The following is a 16591-nucleotide window of genomic DNA, read 5'->3' on the forward strand; positions in this document are numbered from 1 at the left end:
GAGTTTGACGTCAATTAGTAATCAGAAATAACATATCTTTCATGTTTCAAATACGGTGAGTTCGTTCCAAGCTTGCTATATATATGTATAAAACATTTCACTAAACACGCACCAGGATCAAAGATGTATATTTATGATGTATGCCATTGATATCAATCTTGATTCCGAAAGTATTTATTTATTGCAAATATCCCTTTGATATCTGAGTGTATTTATGTGGGGCTTGCTGTGCTGAAAATTACCTCAAGATGTGGTCTGAGCTTCTTGTTATAGGGTCTTTGGATGCACAGTAGAGCTATCACCTTCTATCTCCTGGGCCAAAAATGTTTTTATCTATGGATATAAAAAATATCAAAAATAGATAAAGGCATGTTTCTTCCATAAAAGCACTCCCGGACAGTGGGAGATAGAATGGAAATACATACACTTATCCTTAAACGATTTGCTTGCAGATTGCATTCGACGCAGATCGGACTATGGGCTCGAAAATTATGGACAAAATACATTTTTTTATTTGCACGAGAAAGGCACCATCACCGCTAGGTGGATTAATGAGGATTTTGTAAATATTATTTTTCAATAAAAAAATTATGCTCACAAAGTGGTTAGCTGAAGCGATTCATACAAATTAATTGAATCATCCATACAAACAGTTTTACGAGAAGGAGAGAGTCAGTAACATACCATACCAGCATGAAATTACAAGACACTGTATACTGATATCCAATTTATCAAATTTATTGACATTTTTTCTTTACTACAAGCAAGATGCTACACCGTTTTTACGAGCAAAATATTATGTTAAGAAGAAAAATTCCAATATTCCGGATTCAGGGTTTGCCTAATCCAATCCAGCTGCTTAGAAACCCTTGTCAAGGTGATATACTGTTGAGAATCACAATCATCGCTAGATTGGGCCAATCCCACCAAATAGAAAGTGCCATCTTCGCCGTCCGATTGCAACGCGTCTCCAGCTCTGGCGCACGTATTCGTAAAGTATGGTTCCCTAGCACACAGTTGCGATCTTTGCAATTGGAATGGATTTATCCGTTGGCAGTCCGTGTTGTACTGAGGCATCATGAATCTAAATGTGAATGCGTCTTCATCTGTAACGACCATGAAATGTAATCATCGAACGAAGAGATGTTTGTAAAGGTATAAAACATACCAAGATAGTTTAATCTCATAACCAGAGGCGTATGCGATTGATTGGTCCAAAGGCATATGGGAAACAGATACGAGTTCCATATTAGTGGTTCGATCAATCTAATAACAGCTATGTCATCATATGTGTGTGTTGTGTTATAATCTTCGTGTAAACTGATCGACTCTATTGGGACGATCGTTTCATTGACTGATAGTTGTACTACCACTGGGACATCATCTCCAAGGCAACTTGCCGTAGTCAAAACAAGTTGTGCAGTGATTATGGATCCCATGCATCGAAAATCATACCACTCTTCTATGTCGAATCCAATTTGAACCTAGAAATAAAACACAATTAGTTAATTCCTCAAAGCAATTTTTTCGAGTTTTACTAATGATCCATTCCTGTCATGTGGCATCAAGTTACGTTGCAAACTCGAACAGTGCTCTAAATCTGTCTCCTCATGTTTCGTATTTTTGTTTTCGAGCAAACTAGTTGGACAACAAATCACATTTTTGCTGGAACAGAATATCATTTTACCATCGAAGGCGATCCGATTCCAGTAATCCAAGCATTCTGCAATATTGACACATTTCCCTGGCATATCTGAGTCAACCTCACATTCGTCGTTTTCAACAAGATCGTAATCCAAAAATTGTACCGTGCTGGCGGAACTCCGACTGTTTGGTATAAGAATTGTTTTCAGCCATTCCACATGGCTGGCCAAACGAGTTGCGATCATGTGTTCTCCAAAGCCACAATCTCGTCCAAACTGGGACAAAGCTAAAGTAAAAGTGTATTCAATTTCATTCCTACTCATATACTGTTCAACAGACGCTCCGTGAACCAAATTACACATTTCTGGAACAATATAAGAATCATATCCTACGCATACATGCTCCTGTGCTATTCCATGTTGAACCTTGGACATTTCGCGATCACCGACCATGCAAGAAGAGCTATTTCTTAACATGTTTGTCAAGGAGAGATAACCGTAAGTGGGATCTAAAAATGTATGTTGGCAAGAAGTAAATCACATACTAAAAATAGTAAGGTACCAATTATGATTTCTCCTTTAGGATACAGCGGTTCAACTAAATCTTTCCTTCCAAATCCAAGTACCAAAGCATCACCGAAGGGCCACTCTTTTTCAACCCAGATACATGTAGGCGCAATTCCATAACCGAAGAGCAATAATGATTCCAACTTCAAAACCGCAATATTGTTATAACTCGATCCTTCCTTATATTCTGGATGTATGTAAATATTCGAAATATTTACTACTGTCGGGTGTATTATCTGAGTAACTGCAACGCTGGAAAAAATATAATTGAATCGTATCATATTATTTGTTGAGCTTTGTTGAACCCACCATACCCATCGAATTTTACACACTCCGCCAACGTTAGAACCGTATTCTCATCGACGATCACTCCAACACAATTATTGGAACCATCACCTGTGGGCCATCCGAGTTTGGCCAGTTCCCACGGTATGGACGGTTGCCATTCGAACATATAATTGAAAGTATTCAATTCTACATTTCCATTTTTTTCCTTGCTCACCACAACTCCTTCATAGAATTCACGGTAAGTGGCATACCTGTGGACGCAGTTTGTTGAATTGAATGTGTTCTCTAAAAATGGAAGGAGATTCTTAGTATAAAAAATATATCAATTCCAGTAGCATCATTTCCAAACTGCATCTCTCAATCTACGCAATTCGAACTCCCCCCATATTGAACATGGTCTGGTACCTAGCTATACATCGTACTGATAAGCTATGGAAGACTCTGGAATATAAAACAACAATTGTTACTCTACATTACCATCGACTGCTGCACCGCGATCTCGCATGGTCTCGATAATCCATTTATGATAACTGGCAACACGAGTGTAGACACCTGGGGTCGACGTTCCACAGATCAAACCAAAAGAGGTGACACCGATGATGAACGGGGTTTCACGCATGTTGTGCATTAATTTGACTTGAAGCGGTCCACCTGAATCACCCTTATGGGTAAAAGAATTCCAAAACGAAAATACGATTACCAAATTATTGATACCAAATTATAAAAAAAAAATCGGTTCAACTTCATCAGAGGTGACATTGCAGGGCCGAAAAAAAAATTTTTTCTCGTTTCTTAAAACATATTTATTACTCATCAAATCATATTTTTTTCAAATTAAAATTTCAATGTGAAAGTAATAATTTAACTGGTTAAAGGGAATGGCTAAAAAGTGCAGCGTTATTGAGCGTTATACAATTTTCGGGTATTTCACGAAAATCCTATTTATCACACGTCACAAACGTTCAATAGTCAACAAATTCTTCTACAATTTCAAGCCATCTCGATAAAGTTCTACCTCAACACTCACAACACTCGATCTACCTCAGACCTCAGTCTTTATCAGGAACTTCGTCTTAGTTGGTCCTCGCTAAAATTAAATTGCTGAACTGACTTCGTGAGAATCGTACCACTCGCGTAAATCACTGCCATTTATATTACCCCTCGGCGCGTATCAAAGGGACTCGAAATGCCCCTGACTCGAATGACCCACATTACGCACCCAATCTATCGTCCCTCCAACCGTGTCAATTTAGCCAGAAATCCGTATTCGTGCATTAACTACCATAGCATGTTTCTTTTTTTAAATCTTTATTTAGGTGTTTTTTTTATTTTAAAATTAAGTTCAACACAGTATAACTGGTTATGCTGCTTTGAAGTCGATGCATAGATGATTTATTACTCACGTTATAATCGCGGCACTTCTGCAATATTGGACGTACGTCGACCATCTTGTCCGCGGTAGAGAGTTTGACATAAATCCCGCCTGAACTACTCAACAAACTCTCAACAATTGATGTTTGTCGACGGCGTGGAGAGTACCGTGGCCTTCAGCTATTTGATGATGCGGTAGTTGGTACAATTCAGCTAGTCGTTATTTTTGTAGATGGGACACACGACATTTTCCAACCGATCCGCTCCACTGACAGAACCTAATCCTTCCAAATCTAGGTATTTATCCAGGAGTTTAGTTTTTTTGCTTTATTATAGTAATTTTTTCTTGATGGAAAGTTCATCACTTAATAGATGTTTAGTTTTTTTAAGCCGACCAATCTTCTCCTGGGGATTCCTGGAGATCTAGCGTTGGAAAACGAATGTCCAGCGTGCATGATCTCGGGTCCGGCACCATCCGTCTTCGTTGTGTGCCACATTACCATTCAGGTGCTATTCAGAATACTGCCGCCATTGAAAAAGACAAAACCGTCTTCGACCAGAGGTCGTACAGACTAAATACTAACATCTTAGCATGAGACAACGGACAGGACACTTACACAACACCCAGTGGATCAGTGGAGAATTTTTCACATCACGAATAGTTTTCTCCTTACCAGAGACGGAATAAAACCCACACTTCATGGCATGCTCTAGGAGATTGACGTCACTAACCACATGACTACACACTTAAAATAAATCGCCGAATTCGGTAAAATTTTACCGAAATCTCAACAGCAGAACTGTTCGGTAAAAAATTTAACTGATTTTCGGTGATTTTGACAGTTGAGCAATGGAAAAAATTACAAAAAATCTGTAAAATAAATTACCAAACAGTTCTGCTGTTGAGATTTCGGTAAAATTTACCGAATACGGTGAAATGAGGTAAGTGTGTACGAAGCCCACATTGGATCAGCTCACACTCTTTCGTAACAAGGTTCCCCTTTATGTCTTTGAACAAGTTAGGCTGTGGAACGTGGCCCATACGTGGTTTAACTTCCCATATAACTATCATGCGTTATTAACGCTACACAGTCTTTTTACGGTCTCGATTTTCATGCTGGCATTTACTCCTTTGGAAAATCGAGTTTCGAGTTCGCCCTCGTGTGGTGTGCAGCTATCTCGCCGATACAGAATTCTTCTCCTCCACTAACAGCTCACATTAGCCGTCATACTGGTCATTTCTCTGGTCCGTAATGCAGTGGTGCCACCTATGACAAATCGAATGTCTCTCCAGCTATCCTCAAGAGATGCTACACCAAACTGTTCTTCCGTTGCAAGTGCCACTTCCAGCTGATGCCATTCTGGGGTGATAAACCACAAACAACCTCTGCTTGTTAAAAGGGGAAGTCGATTTCAGAACTATAATTGCAACCAACCTTATTCTTGTTTTCAGTAGACAATTCATTTTCAACTGTCTCATTTAAGGACAAGCCTCCCGGAATCCAAACCAAATTTCACTCGCGTTTTCAAGGGCACCCCACTCAATATGGAAGCTACGAACGTCATTTTATTATTCCAGCTTTGCTGCATCGCAGCGGTCGCAGCATGCGTGAAATAATAAAAAAAAAACTGTGCCAGTTTGTTTTGGATTCCTGAAGGCTTGTCCGTAAGTATGCTTCTTATTGTTTTCAATTCGCGAATAAGTTAACAATTATTTCCATGATTTTAATTAATTAATTTATTTATTACCAGACTAAGGCCGGAGTGGCCTGTGCATTTCATAAAAGTCTTCTCCATTCAGTCCATGGCTGCACTTCGACAACCACGCAGTCTGCGGAGAGTCCGCAAATCGTCCTACACCTGATCGATCCACCTTGCCCGCTGTACAACTCGCCTTCTTGTTCCCGTCGGATCGTTGTCGAGAACCATTTTTACCGGATTACTGTCCGACATTCTGGCTACGTGCCGGGCACACCGCAGTCTTCCGATTTTCGCGGTGTGAACGATGGATGGTTCTCCCAACAGCTGATGCAACTCGTGGTTCATTCGTCTCCTCCATGTACCGTCTGCCATCTGCACCCCACCATATATGGTACGCAGCACTTTCCTTTCGAAAACTCCCAGTGCGCCACGAGTCCTCCACGAGCACCGTCCAGGTATCGTGTCCGTAGAGAACTACCTAATAAGCCTAATAAGCGTTTTGTAGATAGTCAGTTTGGTACCAAATCCAATCCAAATCCAACCAAAATCAAATCCAAATCCAATTCATATCCAATTCAAATCCATTCCAATCAAATCCAACGAAAATCTAATTCAAATCCTATCTAAATCCGTTCGAATTCCAAATCATTTCCAATCCATTCAAAGTAATATAATGATGGGATATAAAGCAATCAATAATGGTTTGTTCAACCTAACGCGAACTTATTTTTATCCAAATTCTAAAAACCAATGTGGGAGGGTCGCAAGCAATATGCGATTCTGCTTGGTGGGTCGCATGTACAAATAGTTTGGGAACATCTGGTCTAGGATATGATATTTATCTAAAATTTCGCAGAGATATCATACTTAAATGAGATAGCATAAGTATATACCTAAATTTTAGACTTATGTTAACCAGTAATATTAGCCAATAACTCCAAACTGCTTAATGCTGGCAACGTTTTTCGAGCTTCGTGAATGTTGGATATCCAACGGGTAATTCCGCTACGACTACTAAGTCAGTAAATTCCAAAATAAACATCAAGGTAACATATTAAGCCTTCCAAACAACTTTGTAGCATACGATAGATCTCCATATGTATCTCTCAGATTTCGATAGAACTAGCTTAACTGATAGTCTCATGTACACTAAAGTCACTAAGTTATACATTTCAAACTAAATTTATTTTAACCTTGGGATTTTCTAGATTGTCAACTTTTTTTCACGGCAGTCTCCCAGACACGACTTGTGGTATTGCAAACTATAAACCAGAGGTATCCCATGCTTTGTGATTTTCCAAACCACAAACCATTTTTCAGCTCTTCCAGGCGCGCTTTGTGATTTTCCAAACCACAATCCATTTTCCAGCGGTCTTACAGACGCGCTTTGTGATTTTTCAAACCACAATCCATTTTCCAACGGTCTTCCAGACGCGTTTTGTGATTTTCCAAACCACAATCCATTTTCCAGCGGTCTTCCAGACGCGCTTTGTGATTTTTCAAACCACAATCCATTTTCCAGCTGTCTTCCAGGCGCGATTTGTGATTTTCTAAACCACAATCCATTTTCCAGCGGTGTTCCAGACGCCCTTTGTGATTTTCCAAACCACAATCCATTTTCCAGCGGTCTTCCAGACGCGATTTGTAATTTTTCAAACCACAATCCATTTTCCAGAGGTCTTCCAGACACGCTTTGTGATTTTCCAAACCACAATCCATTTTCCAGAGGTCTTCCAGACACGCTTTGTGATTTTCCAAACCACAATCCATTTTGCAGCGTTCTTCCAGACGCGCTTTGTGATTTTTCAAACCACAATCCAATTTCCAGCGGTCTTCCAGGCGCGCTTTGTGATTTTCCAAACCACAATCCATTTTCCAGCGGTCTTCCAGACACGCTTTGTGATTTTCCGTGTGCACGCCACGGAGACCTGACCAGAAGAGGCCCAGTCATGGCTTGCTGCGCACTGATCGATACGCTGAGGTGTTAATGTATAATCACACGCTGATGGTAACTTACTCAAACCCCACAAACCGTAGCAGTTTATCCGGAAATCCGTTTTCGTGCATTAGCTGCCATAGCTGGTCCCGATCGATTGTATCATATGCGGCTTTGAAGTCGATAAATAGATGATGTGTGGGCACGTTGTATTCGCGGCATTTCTGCAATACCTGACGTACGGCGAACACCTGGTCTGTGGTAGAGCGTTCACCGTCTTTCAATTGGTGGTTATCTGCGGCATAAAATTTGGGAGAGTACCTTGTAGGCGGCGTTCAGCAATGTGATTGCGCGGTAGTTGCTACAATCCAGCTTATCGCCCTTTTTGTAGATGAGACACACGACACCTTCCATCCACTCCTGCGGCAGAACCTCATCCTCCCAAGCCTTGGTAATCACCCAGTGCAGCGCTCTAGCCAGTGCCTCACCACCGTGTTTGAACAGCTTTCCTGGCAGTTGGTCAACTCCACGGGGCTTTGTTGTTTTTCAGTCGGCCGAGCTCCTCCTGTATTTCCTGGAGATTCGTAGCCGGAAGTCGCATGTCCTGCGCGCATGCTTCTAGGTTCATTCCCATACCGCCACCGTTGCCTGCCATATCGCAATTCAGGTGCTCTTCGTAGTGCTGCCGCCTCCTTTGGATCACCTCACGCTCGTTTGTAAGAAGGTTCCCGTTTATGTCCTTACACATATCGGGCTGTGGCACGTGGCCCTTACGTAAACGGTTCAACTTCTCATAGAACTTTCGTGCGTTATTAGCGCGGTACAGTTCCTCCGTCTCTTCACGGTCTCGATCTTCTTCCGAAAAATCGAGTTTTGTCTGTTCCGCGCCCATAATTTTAATATCGGGAATAAAACACGTTATTCGCAACTGATTAATATTAAATTGCCTGGCTATGTTGAAATACTTTTCAAGGCGAAAAAGTCTTTGCAAAACAAAAATCTTACGAAACACGTTATATGGGATACCAATACCATCCAATACTTTCACACAAAAAGCTGCTAGATACATCTGACAGTTTGTGACAGCGATTGCTTGGAAGCAGATGACGTTACATTTTTCCCTTTTGCCAGTCCCATTTCAGAGACCAACAAAAACAAATGTGTTCCGGCTCCGTAACGCTTCACGGCAAATGAGCCTACCAAATAAATGATAGATAAAAAAACAAATGTGATCATGAAATTGTATTTCTCACAGTTGTTTGACATACAAATTCTCAACCCAACTAACGAATGTACTACAAGCTTAGGTCAACGAGTGAAAGTTCAGAAAATTATGAAGCTTTTTCATGGAATGTCTTCACCTGTCATAAGACGAGTTTAGTATTATTTTATTTAATTCCACCAAGTTGACGTCGAGTAAAGTACGAAACATGTAATAGTACTGAACTCTTCAGTAATAAGCAGGTCAGTGAAAGTTGACTGTATATAATGGTATAGAGCTTGAACTAAAAATTTACCTCTTACTTCTAATCGATTCATTAGAAATTATGTTTACCGTGTTCGGGCCAATGTCACCCCGAGTGGCAGTATGCATTTTCTGAGACTAAGAGTGAAATCAGTAGTGATTGAGTTTCATTCCAAACTGACAGCCCCGAACGATTTGAATCACTGCTGATTTTACTCTAAGAGTGCCTGAGATTTGAAATGCCTTTGTTTTACCTCACATGTGTCTGCTTTGGGGCTAAATGCGCAGATATGATGATCCACTAATCCCCGGCTTAGCTTCCTAGTGCTAGTATTATTATACACCTTACTACATGCGTCATGGGACATCGGAGAAAGCTCCATCTTCAACAACACCGGTGATTGTTTTCCAACTACAAGATGATAATATTAACTAACGAAAAAACTATTGAAAGAATGCATGAGATTCCTACCAAAGCCAACATTACCCCATCCAGTGGCATGTACCCGTTTGAACCACACTTCTTCGTCTAGCCATAAACAAGCTGGAATTACCGCTTCGTTGATTCTGAAATTTTTTGGAATGTCGTTTCAATATTCAAACACACTTACTTTATGTAACCCACTGCACACTCCTCTCCAATCGTAGTAATGCCACATCGTTGTAATGACTCGCAAACCTATGACCCGTATGTCGAATAATTTCCTCTATTTTTATTTGTTGAGCAAACTCATCACCCGCCGTGGAGAAAATATCCAAATCTCCGAACCGAACCACATCCGGAGAGACATTCCTGTCGATGGTGCACATTGCTTATGTTCAACAATATCATTAGGGACATATAATAAAGAACCTACCGCGAATCAACCACGCAATGAGCCGCCGTTAGAACAAAGTTATTCCAAATAAGAGATCCTCCACACTTCCACAGGGTCTTGCCGTCTTCTGCTTGGGTCCATCCGATTGCACCCATATGAGCGAATTCGAACTGTTTTGCTGGAAATCCGCCAATTCCACCCCTGCCATATGTACCGAATTTGTAGTAACGCAGATGACAGTCTTATATGTTGGATGGATGAGATTTCAAGTTTTGGTAGAAGATTCAAGTAATTTAACAGGTTTAAAAACTTACCATCTAAAGAAGTTCGCTCATCTGGAAGAAACAATGACTCGCCAGGGTGTCTTTCTGCATGTACTAAAATGAAAAAGAATCATCCTGGAGTTTGTTGGGTGCAATTCAATCAGTGCCTAATTTAAAGGTTTGGCACTTTATTTAATACAGATTTTTATTATTTTGTCATTTGGAAGATAAAACACTGAATACCTTACCGTAAAACAGTACACTGCCAAATATAAATATATACCACACTTTACTTTTCCAACTAGCGATCTCCATCATCAGAGACATGCGAAACAATTGCAAACTGAGCTATCATTAGTTAAACTGGTTTTATCGGCGTGTAACTTGTGAATGAATTGCTTAAATCGAATCTCATTAAAGTATAATAAACCTGATCTTCCGATGAGGAGTATTCTACGTTATTGAGAACCCGATGCCGAATGCAGTTGTCTAAGTACTTTTACTTAGACAACTGTATTCAACATCGGGTTCTCAACCACATAAAAATACTCCTCATCGGAAGATCAAGTTTACCTGTACAGGGTATATTCTATTTCGGCAGCACACTATTATTAGCTTGTTCGTTTTCTTATATTGTAGTATTTTACATACCTTACTATCCGATCTCACCCAAGTTTCTCATTTATATTATTTTTGTTTTGGAAAATATTGAATATTGAGTATACACCAGGAGATGTTGCTAGAATCAAATGAGCACACGCGGTAACCCGATCATGCTAATACTTGTGTCGCTGTACAGGAAACACGCAATTCAGCTTGGATTAGCGGGGTGCTTATACTGATGCTGTTGTCAGCCATCGGCTTTAGCACATCACTTAGCAAAGCAGCAATGAATCGTTTAGCATATTAATGTTTCGTTTCTCACGATACCGAGATTTGTTCTAAGGTTGCGATGCTTAACTTGTTCAGTATTGGGCATTGCTTGTGGTACTTTCTTGTTGTTTGTCAACTTGTTCATTCACTAATTCATTAGTCAATTTTGAAGAGTGTGACAAATTGGACTAACGGCTGGAAGTGAATTTCATCGATGTAAACAGTGGGAAAGAACCTCTGGAAGAACTCCTGCAGAAACTTACAGCAAATATTCCTGAGAAAACTGTTGTTACGTTTCTTTAAGAAACTCAAAGATTACTGGTATACAAGTAGGAAAAAAACTGATTTGGATAGGCCGCCCCCACTGAGAGGGTTTGATAAAACGCGTTATTCTCGCCTAGCTGTGTAAAACAAGTTAAAATGCATCATCAGAACCGGTGCTCCCCGCAATTGGGGATTATTAAACGAAATTCATCATGGGTTGTAGCCCCGAATCAGTTCATTATCGTAACAGCTATCGAAAAACGTCTCTCACGGTATGCTACCTATCGAGAGTGTATACAGACATGATAAGTGAGAGATTTTCTCATTCTCCTTTGAATTCAAACCCTGGTAGTGAGACGTTTCACTACCCACAATGCACTACTCACTTTCCACTGTGAGAAGTGAGAAATGAGGAGTGGAAAGTAAGACGTCTTACTTCTCACTCCTCATTTCTAACTACTTACTGTAAAAAATGAGAAGCGCGAAGTGAGCAGTAAGACGTCTCACTCCTCACTCTTCATTTTTCACTTCTCACTGTAAAAACTAAGAAGCTCGAAGTAAATAGTGAGACGTCTCACTACTCACTTCGTGCTTCTCATTTTTTACAGTGAGAAATGAGGAGTGAGAGTGAGCAATGAGAATTGAGATGACTCTCTTATCACTCCTAATTTCTCACTTCTCAAATGTCCTATTCGGCTAAACGACCCTTTCGGCCAAATAACCCTTCCGGACAAATGGCCCTTTCGGCCAAATGGCCTATTGGCCAAATGACCCTTTCAGCCAGATGACCATTTCGGCCAAATGACCCTTTCAGCCAAATGACCGTTTCAGCCAAATGACCCTTTTGGCCTAATGGTCTGTTTAGCCAAATGATATACATTAGAGTGGGGCGTCATGGTCATTTTTTCAAATCAATGGTTTTTCGAAGCCATTCTGGGTCCTGAACAACTGTGCAGAATTTGGGACCGATTGGTTGCTTCCTCGCTTTCCGCATCGCTTTTGAAGTTTGTATGGAAATTAGTACGGGAGAACGTATATTTTTGCATTTCTACTACTAGAGGTTTCAGTTCATCGTAAACCAAGTGGCATATTACGTTAAAGTATAACCCAAAGGATGCCGAACAACTTTGCTGAAGAAGGCACGTTGCTGGAACGTCCACGAAAAAAGTTATAACGCTTCAAAGATTGAGTGTTCCAACCGTACGCAAAAAATCGTTTATTCTGCCAGCACTGCCGAACTACGTGGAGCAATAATTTAACTGAGTGTTATTTCAAAATTATTGATTTTATAGGACTTTGGAGCTAATGGGAGATATTTGGAATGATTTCACAAAGTAAAAATTCCGACTAGAACGAAAATGGGTTTTGCCCTCTGACAATTACAGGTTGTCCGGTAGTGCTAGCAGAAACATTGATTTCTTGCATATGGTTTAAACAATCAATTTTCGAAACGTAATAACATTTTTTGTAGACCTTCCAGCTGCGTACCTTCTTCGGCAAAGTCTTTCGGCATCTTCCAGGCTATATGCTAACGTATTGAGTCACGTGATTGATGATAAATTGAAGCCGCTAAGAGATAAAATGTAAAAAAGAACGTTTTCCCATACTAATCTCCATGTAAACTTAAAATGCGATGCGGCATGCGAGGTCGCAACCAATCGAGCCCATATTTTGCACAGTTGATTGGGGTCCCAAAACGATTCAGAAAAACCTTGATCTCACTTGATCGGACGAAGTTTGCGTTTTCCCATACAACTGCGCCCCACTCTAATATACATATCCGGCCAAAAAACTTTCGACCTAGTGGCTTTCGGCCAAATGGCATTCGACCAAATGGCGTTCGGCCGAACGGTATCCGGCCAAACGGCCCTTCCCCGTCAGTAAATCTGCGTCGGCGGCGCAGGGGAACTTTACACACGTTTTCAACCAAATTTTGGTCAAGCCTCCATGTCTGTTCTCTGTGGAAAAGGCAGCCACCACTAGTGTCAGCAAAACCCAGTAGAGCGCTCCTGGCAGTTGAAAAATTGTAATCAAGTGTGATAACTGAGACGATAAACCAGATTGACAAGGGAGAAATCGTTACGCAACGGATAAGCAACGTGATCACATGCCCACCTGCCCACCATGTGTGTTGCGAATTTTGATTGGTCTTATTAATTGGACTGACAGAGTGCGTTAAAATTTCATTCGTGGGTTAGGATTGAAGAAAGAACTCGCGCCAAGAGGATTCCTGGCCGAGTACGAGACTTTATAGGAGATTTAACACGCTTCTTCGCGGCACTGTATTCACTTCCTGGAGCTTAAGTGCAGGCTGTCAGTTGGTTGGAACTAGCTCTCTCACATTCCCATGTTCCGTAACAAGCACTTGTGACCTTTCGGATTTACAATAACACCATTCTTATGCGAGCTTACCACCAATGCACATACAAATCTTACATTATCGTTCCGAACCACTATAAATCAATACTTCTCAGAAGCATCTCACCCTCGCTGAGACACTCTTAGGTGCCTGCCGAAGTAAACGAAACGTGCATTGCGACGCGATGGAATACTTATTATTATCAAAGAACTATTAAATTTCACTGTCGCGTCGCGTTTACTCTGGCCGGCACCTTAAACGTGAGTAATCCATTCTGTAATAAAATTAAGGATCTGTCTTTCGAGCGTCCCACTCATGCAGAGAATGAAATTTTTGAATGTGGACATACCTCTGCCCAGAATTGTGATGCATCCGATCCGCAATAACATCATTCCTCTTGCGAGCGTCCCACTAACGCAGAAGAAGAAAATCTTGTAAATCAATCCGATCCACTAGAAAACCATCATTTTTGGGGGCGCCCCTCCAACGCGGAAGAAAAAACTCTTGAATGCGCCATCACGCTTAGATGTGATCCATCCGATCCACCATTCTTCTTGAGGGTGCCCCATCCACGTAGAAGAAAAGACTCTGGAATGCTGGCGTACCACCGAGCAGAATTGTGATCACTCCGACTGACCATAACTCCATTCTTCATGCGGGCGTCCCACTAAGAGGAATCATTTTTTTTAATCCGAACGTCCCACAACGCTGAATTGTGACCTAGCTAATCAAACTTTCTCTATTGAAGTCCTCTTCATCGCACAAGTATACTTCATAACAAGTAACAACAACAATAACTGTCGCGTATCGGGGCAAGTTGAAACGATGCCTATAAAAAAATAATTTAATTGTGCAAAATATTTATAAAAAAGTTTGTTAGGGTTACTTATGTTTCATGTATGTATAATCTTTGGCCCGAACTATCAAACACCGCAAACGGATTCAAAATATATCAAAGGGTGATTTTTTTTACAGCATTTCGAATTTCAACTTTGAAAAAACCGTTTCAACTTGCCCCGGTGTACCTTAAAGCGAAATAGAACCAAATGAAGCATCCAACGGATATTTTCATGTTTTCGCTATTGGATGATGTAGTTTTGAAACAAAAATACTTCCCCCATCCAGCTGGAGACTGCTTTTTCTCCTCGGTGGGTGGTTTTATTACTGGGTGGTGGTACGAGCACGTGGCTGTCTTTCTCTTCAATGACTGGATGACGGTAATTTGAGCCTTAACATCGGACATTACCACGTGAAGTTGGCTACCTGCGAATGTGTGTGTATGTGTCTTGTGCAATGGCAGCTATGATCTATCATGTGACTGAGGAACAGAGGTATATTAGGCTTGTTCATGTTATAGGCGTGTCCATGTAACATAATTCTAGAGTGCTTTGGTAATAGGTCGCATGTGCAAAAAAAATTGCCCTCATTTTCTACGCTCTCTTTCGCTAATAAATAGGCTCCCGAGTGAAGTCTGACATCATAATGAAGGCCAATAGAAAATATATTTTGATATCGACATCAAATTGAAATCATAATTTGATTACAAATTTTGGTCTCCTTGATAGATTACTTATTTTGATTCCGGCTTAATGTGGATTATACGAACTGGTATTAAACTGATTACATATTTCGTTATCGAAAACCAAGGTCAAAATTAGTTTTTAATTTGCTCTCATCGGCAGCAGAAACAGTTTTCTATTTCATGTCCCAGTAAGATTTTTGTTTTGATAGTTTTTTAGCCGTTGAAACGATCAAAAGGATATCAACCTGAGTAATGTTTGATAAGTTCATTCACTTCTGACAAGAAATCCGAAGTTAACTTTTCTATACCTTTGTAATAATCGAAAGGGAAAGAAAACAAACGGAGCCTTTCTTTTGCACATATGACCTATTCTAAAAGCATTCCAGAATAATAGTTTATAGAAAGATGTTGCATGTTTTTAAGAATGTTCATCACATTGATTGTACGACAATTCCCCGAAAACCAATTCCCCGAATGCAATTTTCCCGAATGCAATTTCCCCGAATGTAACAATTCCCCGAATGCAATTTCCCCGAATGTAACAATTCCCCGAATGTAACATTTCCCCGAATGTAACAAATCCCCGAAAATAAAGTAGTTTTTGCAAACACATAATTGTCATCGACTATTGACGCCCGAACAGAGCAGCGTTCAAAGATTTGTTCCAGAGTGTCTCTTTGGAGATGCCGAACATGACCAAATCTTTCGATAGTATTGTATGCCTTTGATCTTCCTTACTGTTAAATTATATATCTTATTGTTAAATTATAAAGATATTATAATAAAGTGTTTTCCTATTCATTTTTTTTAACCTTTTGTCTGTGCTCTGGGGTCAATATGACCCCAGGCCACTTTGAGTGGCTGCCATTTTTTTAGTTTTCAACCGATTCTCCTAATTTTTGGTAGTTTGGTAAAACTCGCCGAGATCTGTCTCTTAGGTGCAAATTCGCTTGAAAAATCTTGAAAGTATGCGCTACAGTGTACTTTTTTCAAAAAACTTACGTTGTCTGTGCTCTGGGGTCAAATTGACCCCAAATTGAAATTGCTATAACTTTTTTATTGTTTGGCCGATTTTGGATTTTTGGGGCTGTTTCGAAAGATAATTTAATCATCTTTCAGGTCATTACCAAAGATTGAGTATAGGTGAGCGGGTTCATCGCGGGGAGGGGTTTTCGTAAAAAAGGGTACAAAAACAGTGATTTTTTATGATTATTTTACTTATATCTGAAAATCCTACCCATTTTGAACTGCAACTTTTCAAAAAGGTTATGCAGGAAGGCGTGTGCTTTCACATGAGGAATTAATTAGTTTAGATCTTGGTCGCTAGGTGGCGGTATATTTGAATTCATTATTTTAGACTACTCAAGTAATTTAGATATATGGAATTTTCCTCTTTGTAAATATTCTTATCGCACAAATTTGAAATTTGTGAAGATGACGTCTTCAACAAAGTTCGTCTGGTGGGAATGGACTGTCATGTGACGGAATAAATAATTAGGAAATATACAAACAGGCGGCGCT

General features: G+C 40.3%; 1 protein-coding gene across 4 annotated transcripts; it reads right to left on the reverse strand.

Moving 5' to 3' along the window:
- Positions 1-722: 722 nt before the first annotated feature.
- Positions 723-10861, reverse strand: LOC134213124 (uncharacterized). Of its 4 annotated transcripts, none has more exons than XM_062691749.1 (12): positions 10704-10861; positions 10104-10166; positions 9829-9990; positions 9597-9764; positions 9444-9538; positions 9226-9383; positions 2976-3159; positions 2525-2783; positions 2206-2462; positions 1539-2152; positions 1169-1484; positions 723-1106 (listed from the first exon to the last, which is right to left on the reverse strand). In XM_062691749.1, the coding sequence occupies exons 3-12, from the start codon at positions 9942-9944 to the stop codon at positions 802-804; spliced, it is 2472 nt and encodes an 823-aa protein (XP_062547733.1). In that variant the 5' UTR covers positions 9945-9990; positions 10104-10166; positions 10704-10861; the 3' UTR covers positions 723-801. The 4 variants fall into 4 exon arrangements, with proteins under 4 accessions (XP_062547733.1, XP_062547731.1, XP_062547730.1 ...); XM_062691747.1 differs by having other exon boundaries at positions 9829-10030; XM_062691746.1 differs by lacking the exon at positions 10704-10861 and adding an exon at positions 10301-10498 and having other exon boundaries at positions 9829-10030.
- Positions 10862-16591: the final 5730 nt, after the last annotated feature.

This window comes from Armigeres subalbatus, chromosome 2, assembly GCF_024139115.2.
Source record: "Armigeres subalbatus isolate Guangzhou_Male chromosome 2, GZ_Asu_2, whole genome shotgun sequence".
Taxonomy (NCBI): Eukaryota; Metazoa; Arthropoda; class Insecta; order Diptera; family Culicidae; genus Armigeres; species Armigeres subalbatus.

Coding starts and splice junctions, on each gene's coding strand:
- LOC134213124 (XM_062691746.1), bottom strand. CDS start 10,379: ATGTCTCTGATGATGGAGATCGCTAGTTGGAAAAGTAAAGTGTGGTAT. Junction 10,031..10,103: donor TGAGCGAACTTCTTTAGATG/GTAAGTTTTTAA, acceptor CCAACATATAAG/ACTGTCATCTGCGTTACTAC. Junction 9,384..9,443: donor ATGGGGTAATGTTGGCTTTG/GTAGGAATCTCA, acceptor ATCATCTTGTAG/TTGGAAAACAATCACCGGTG.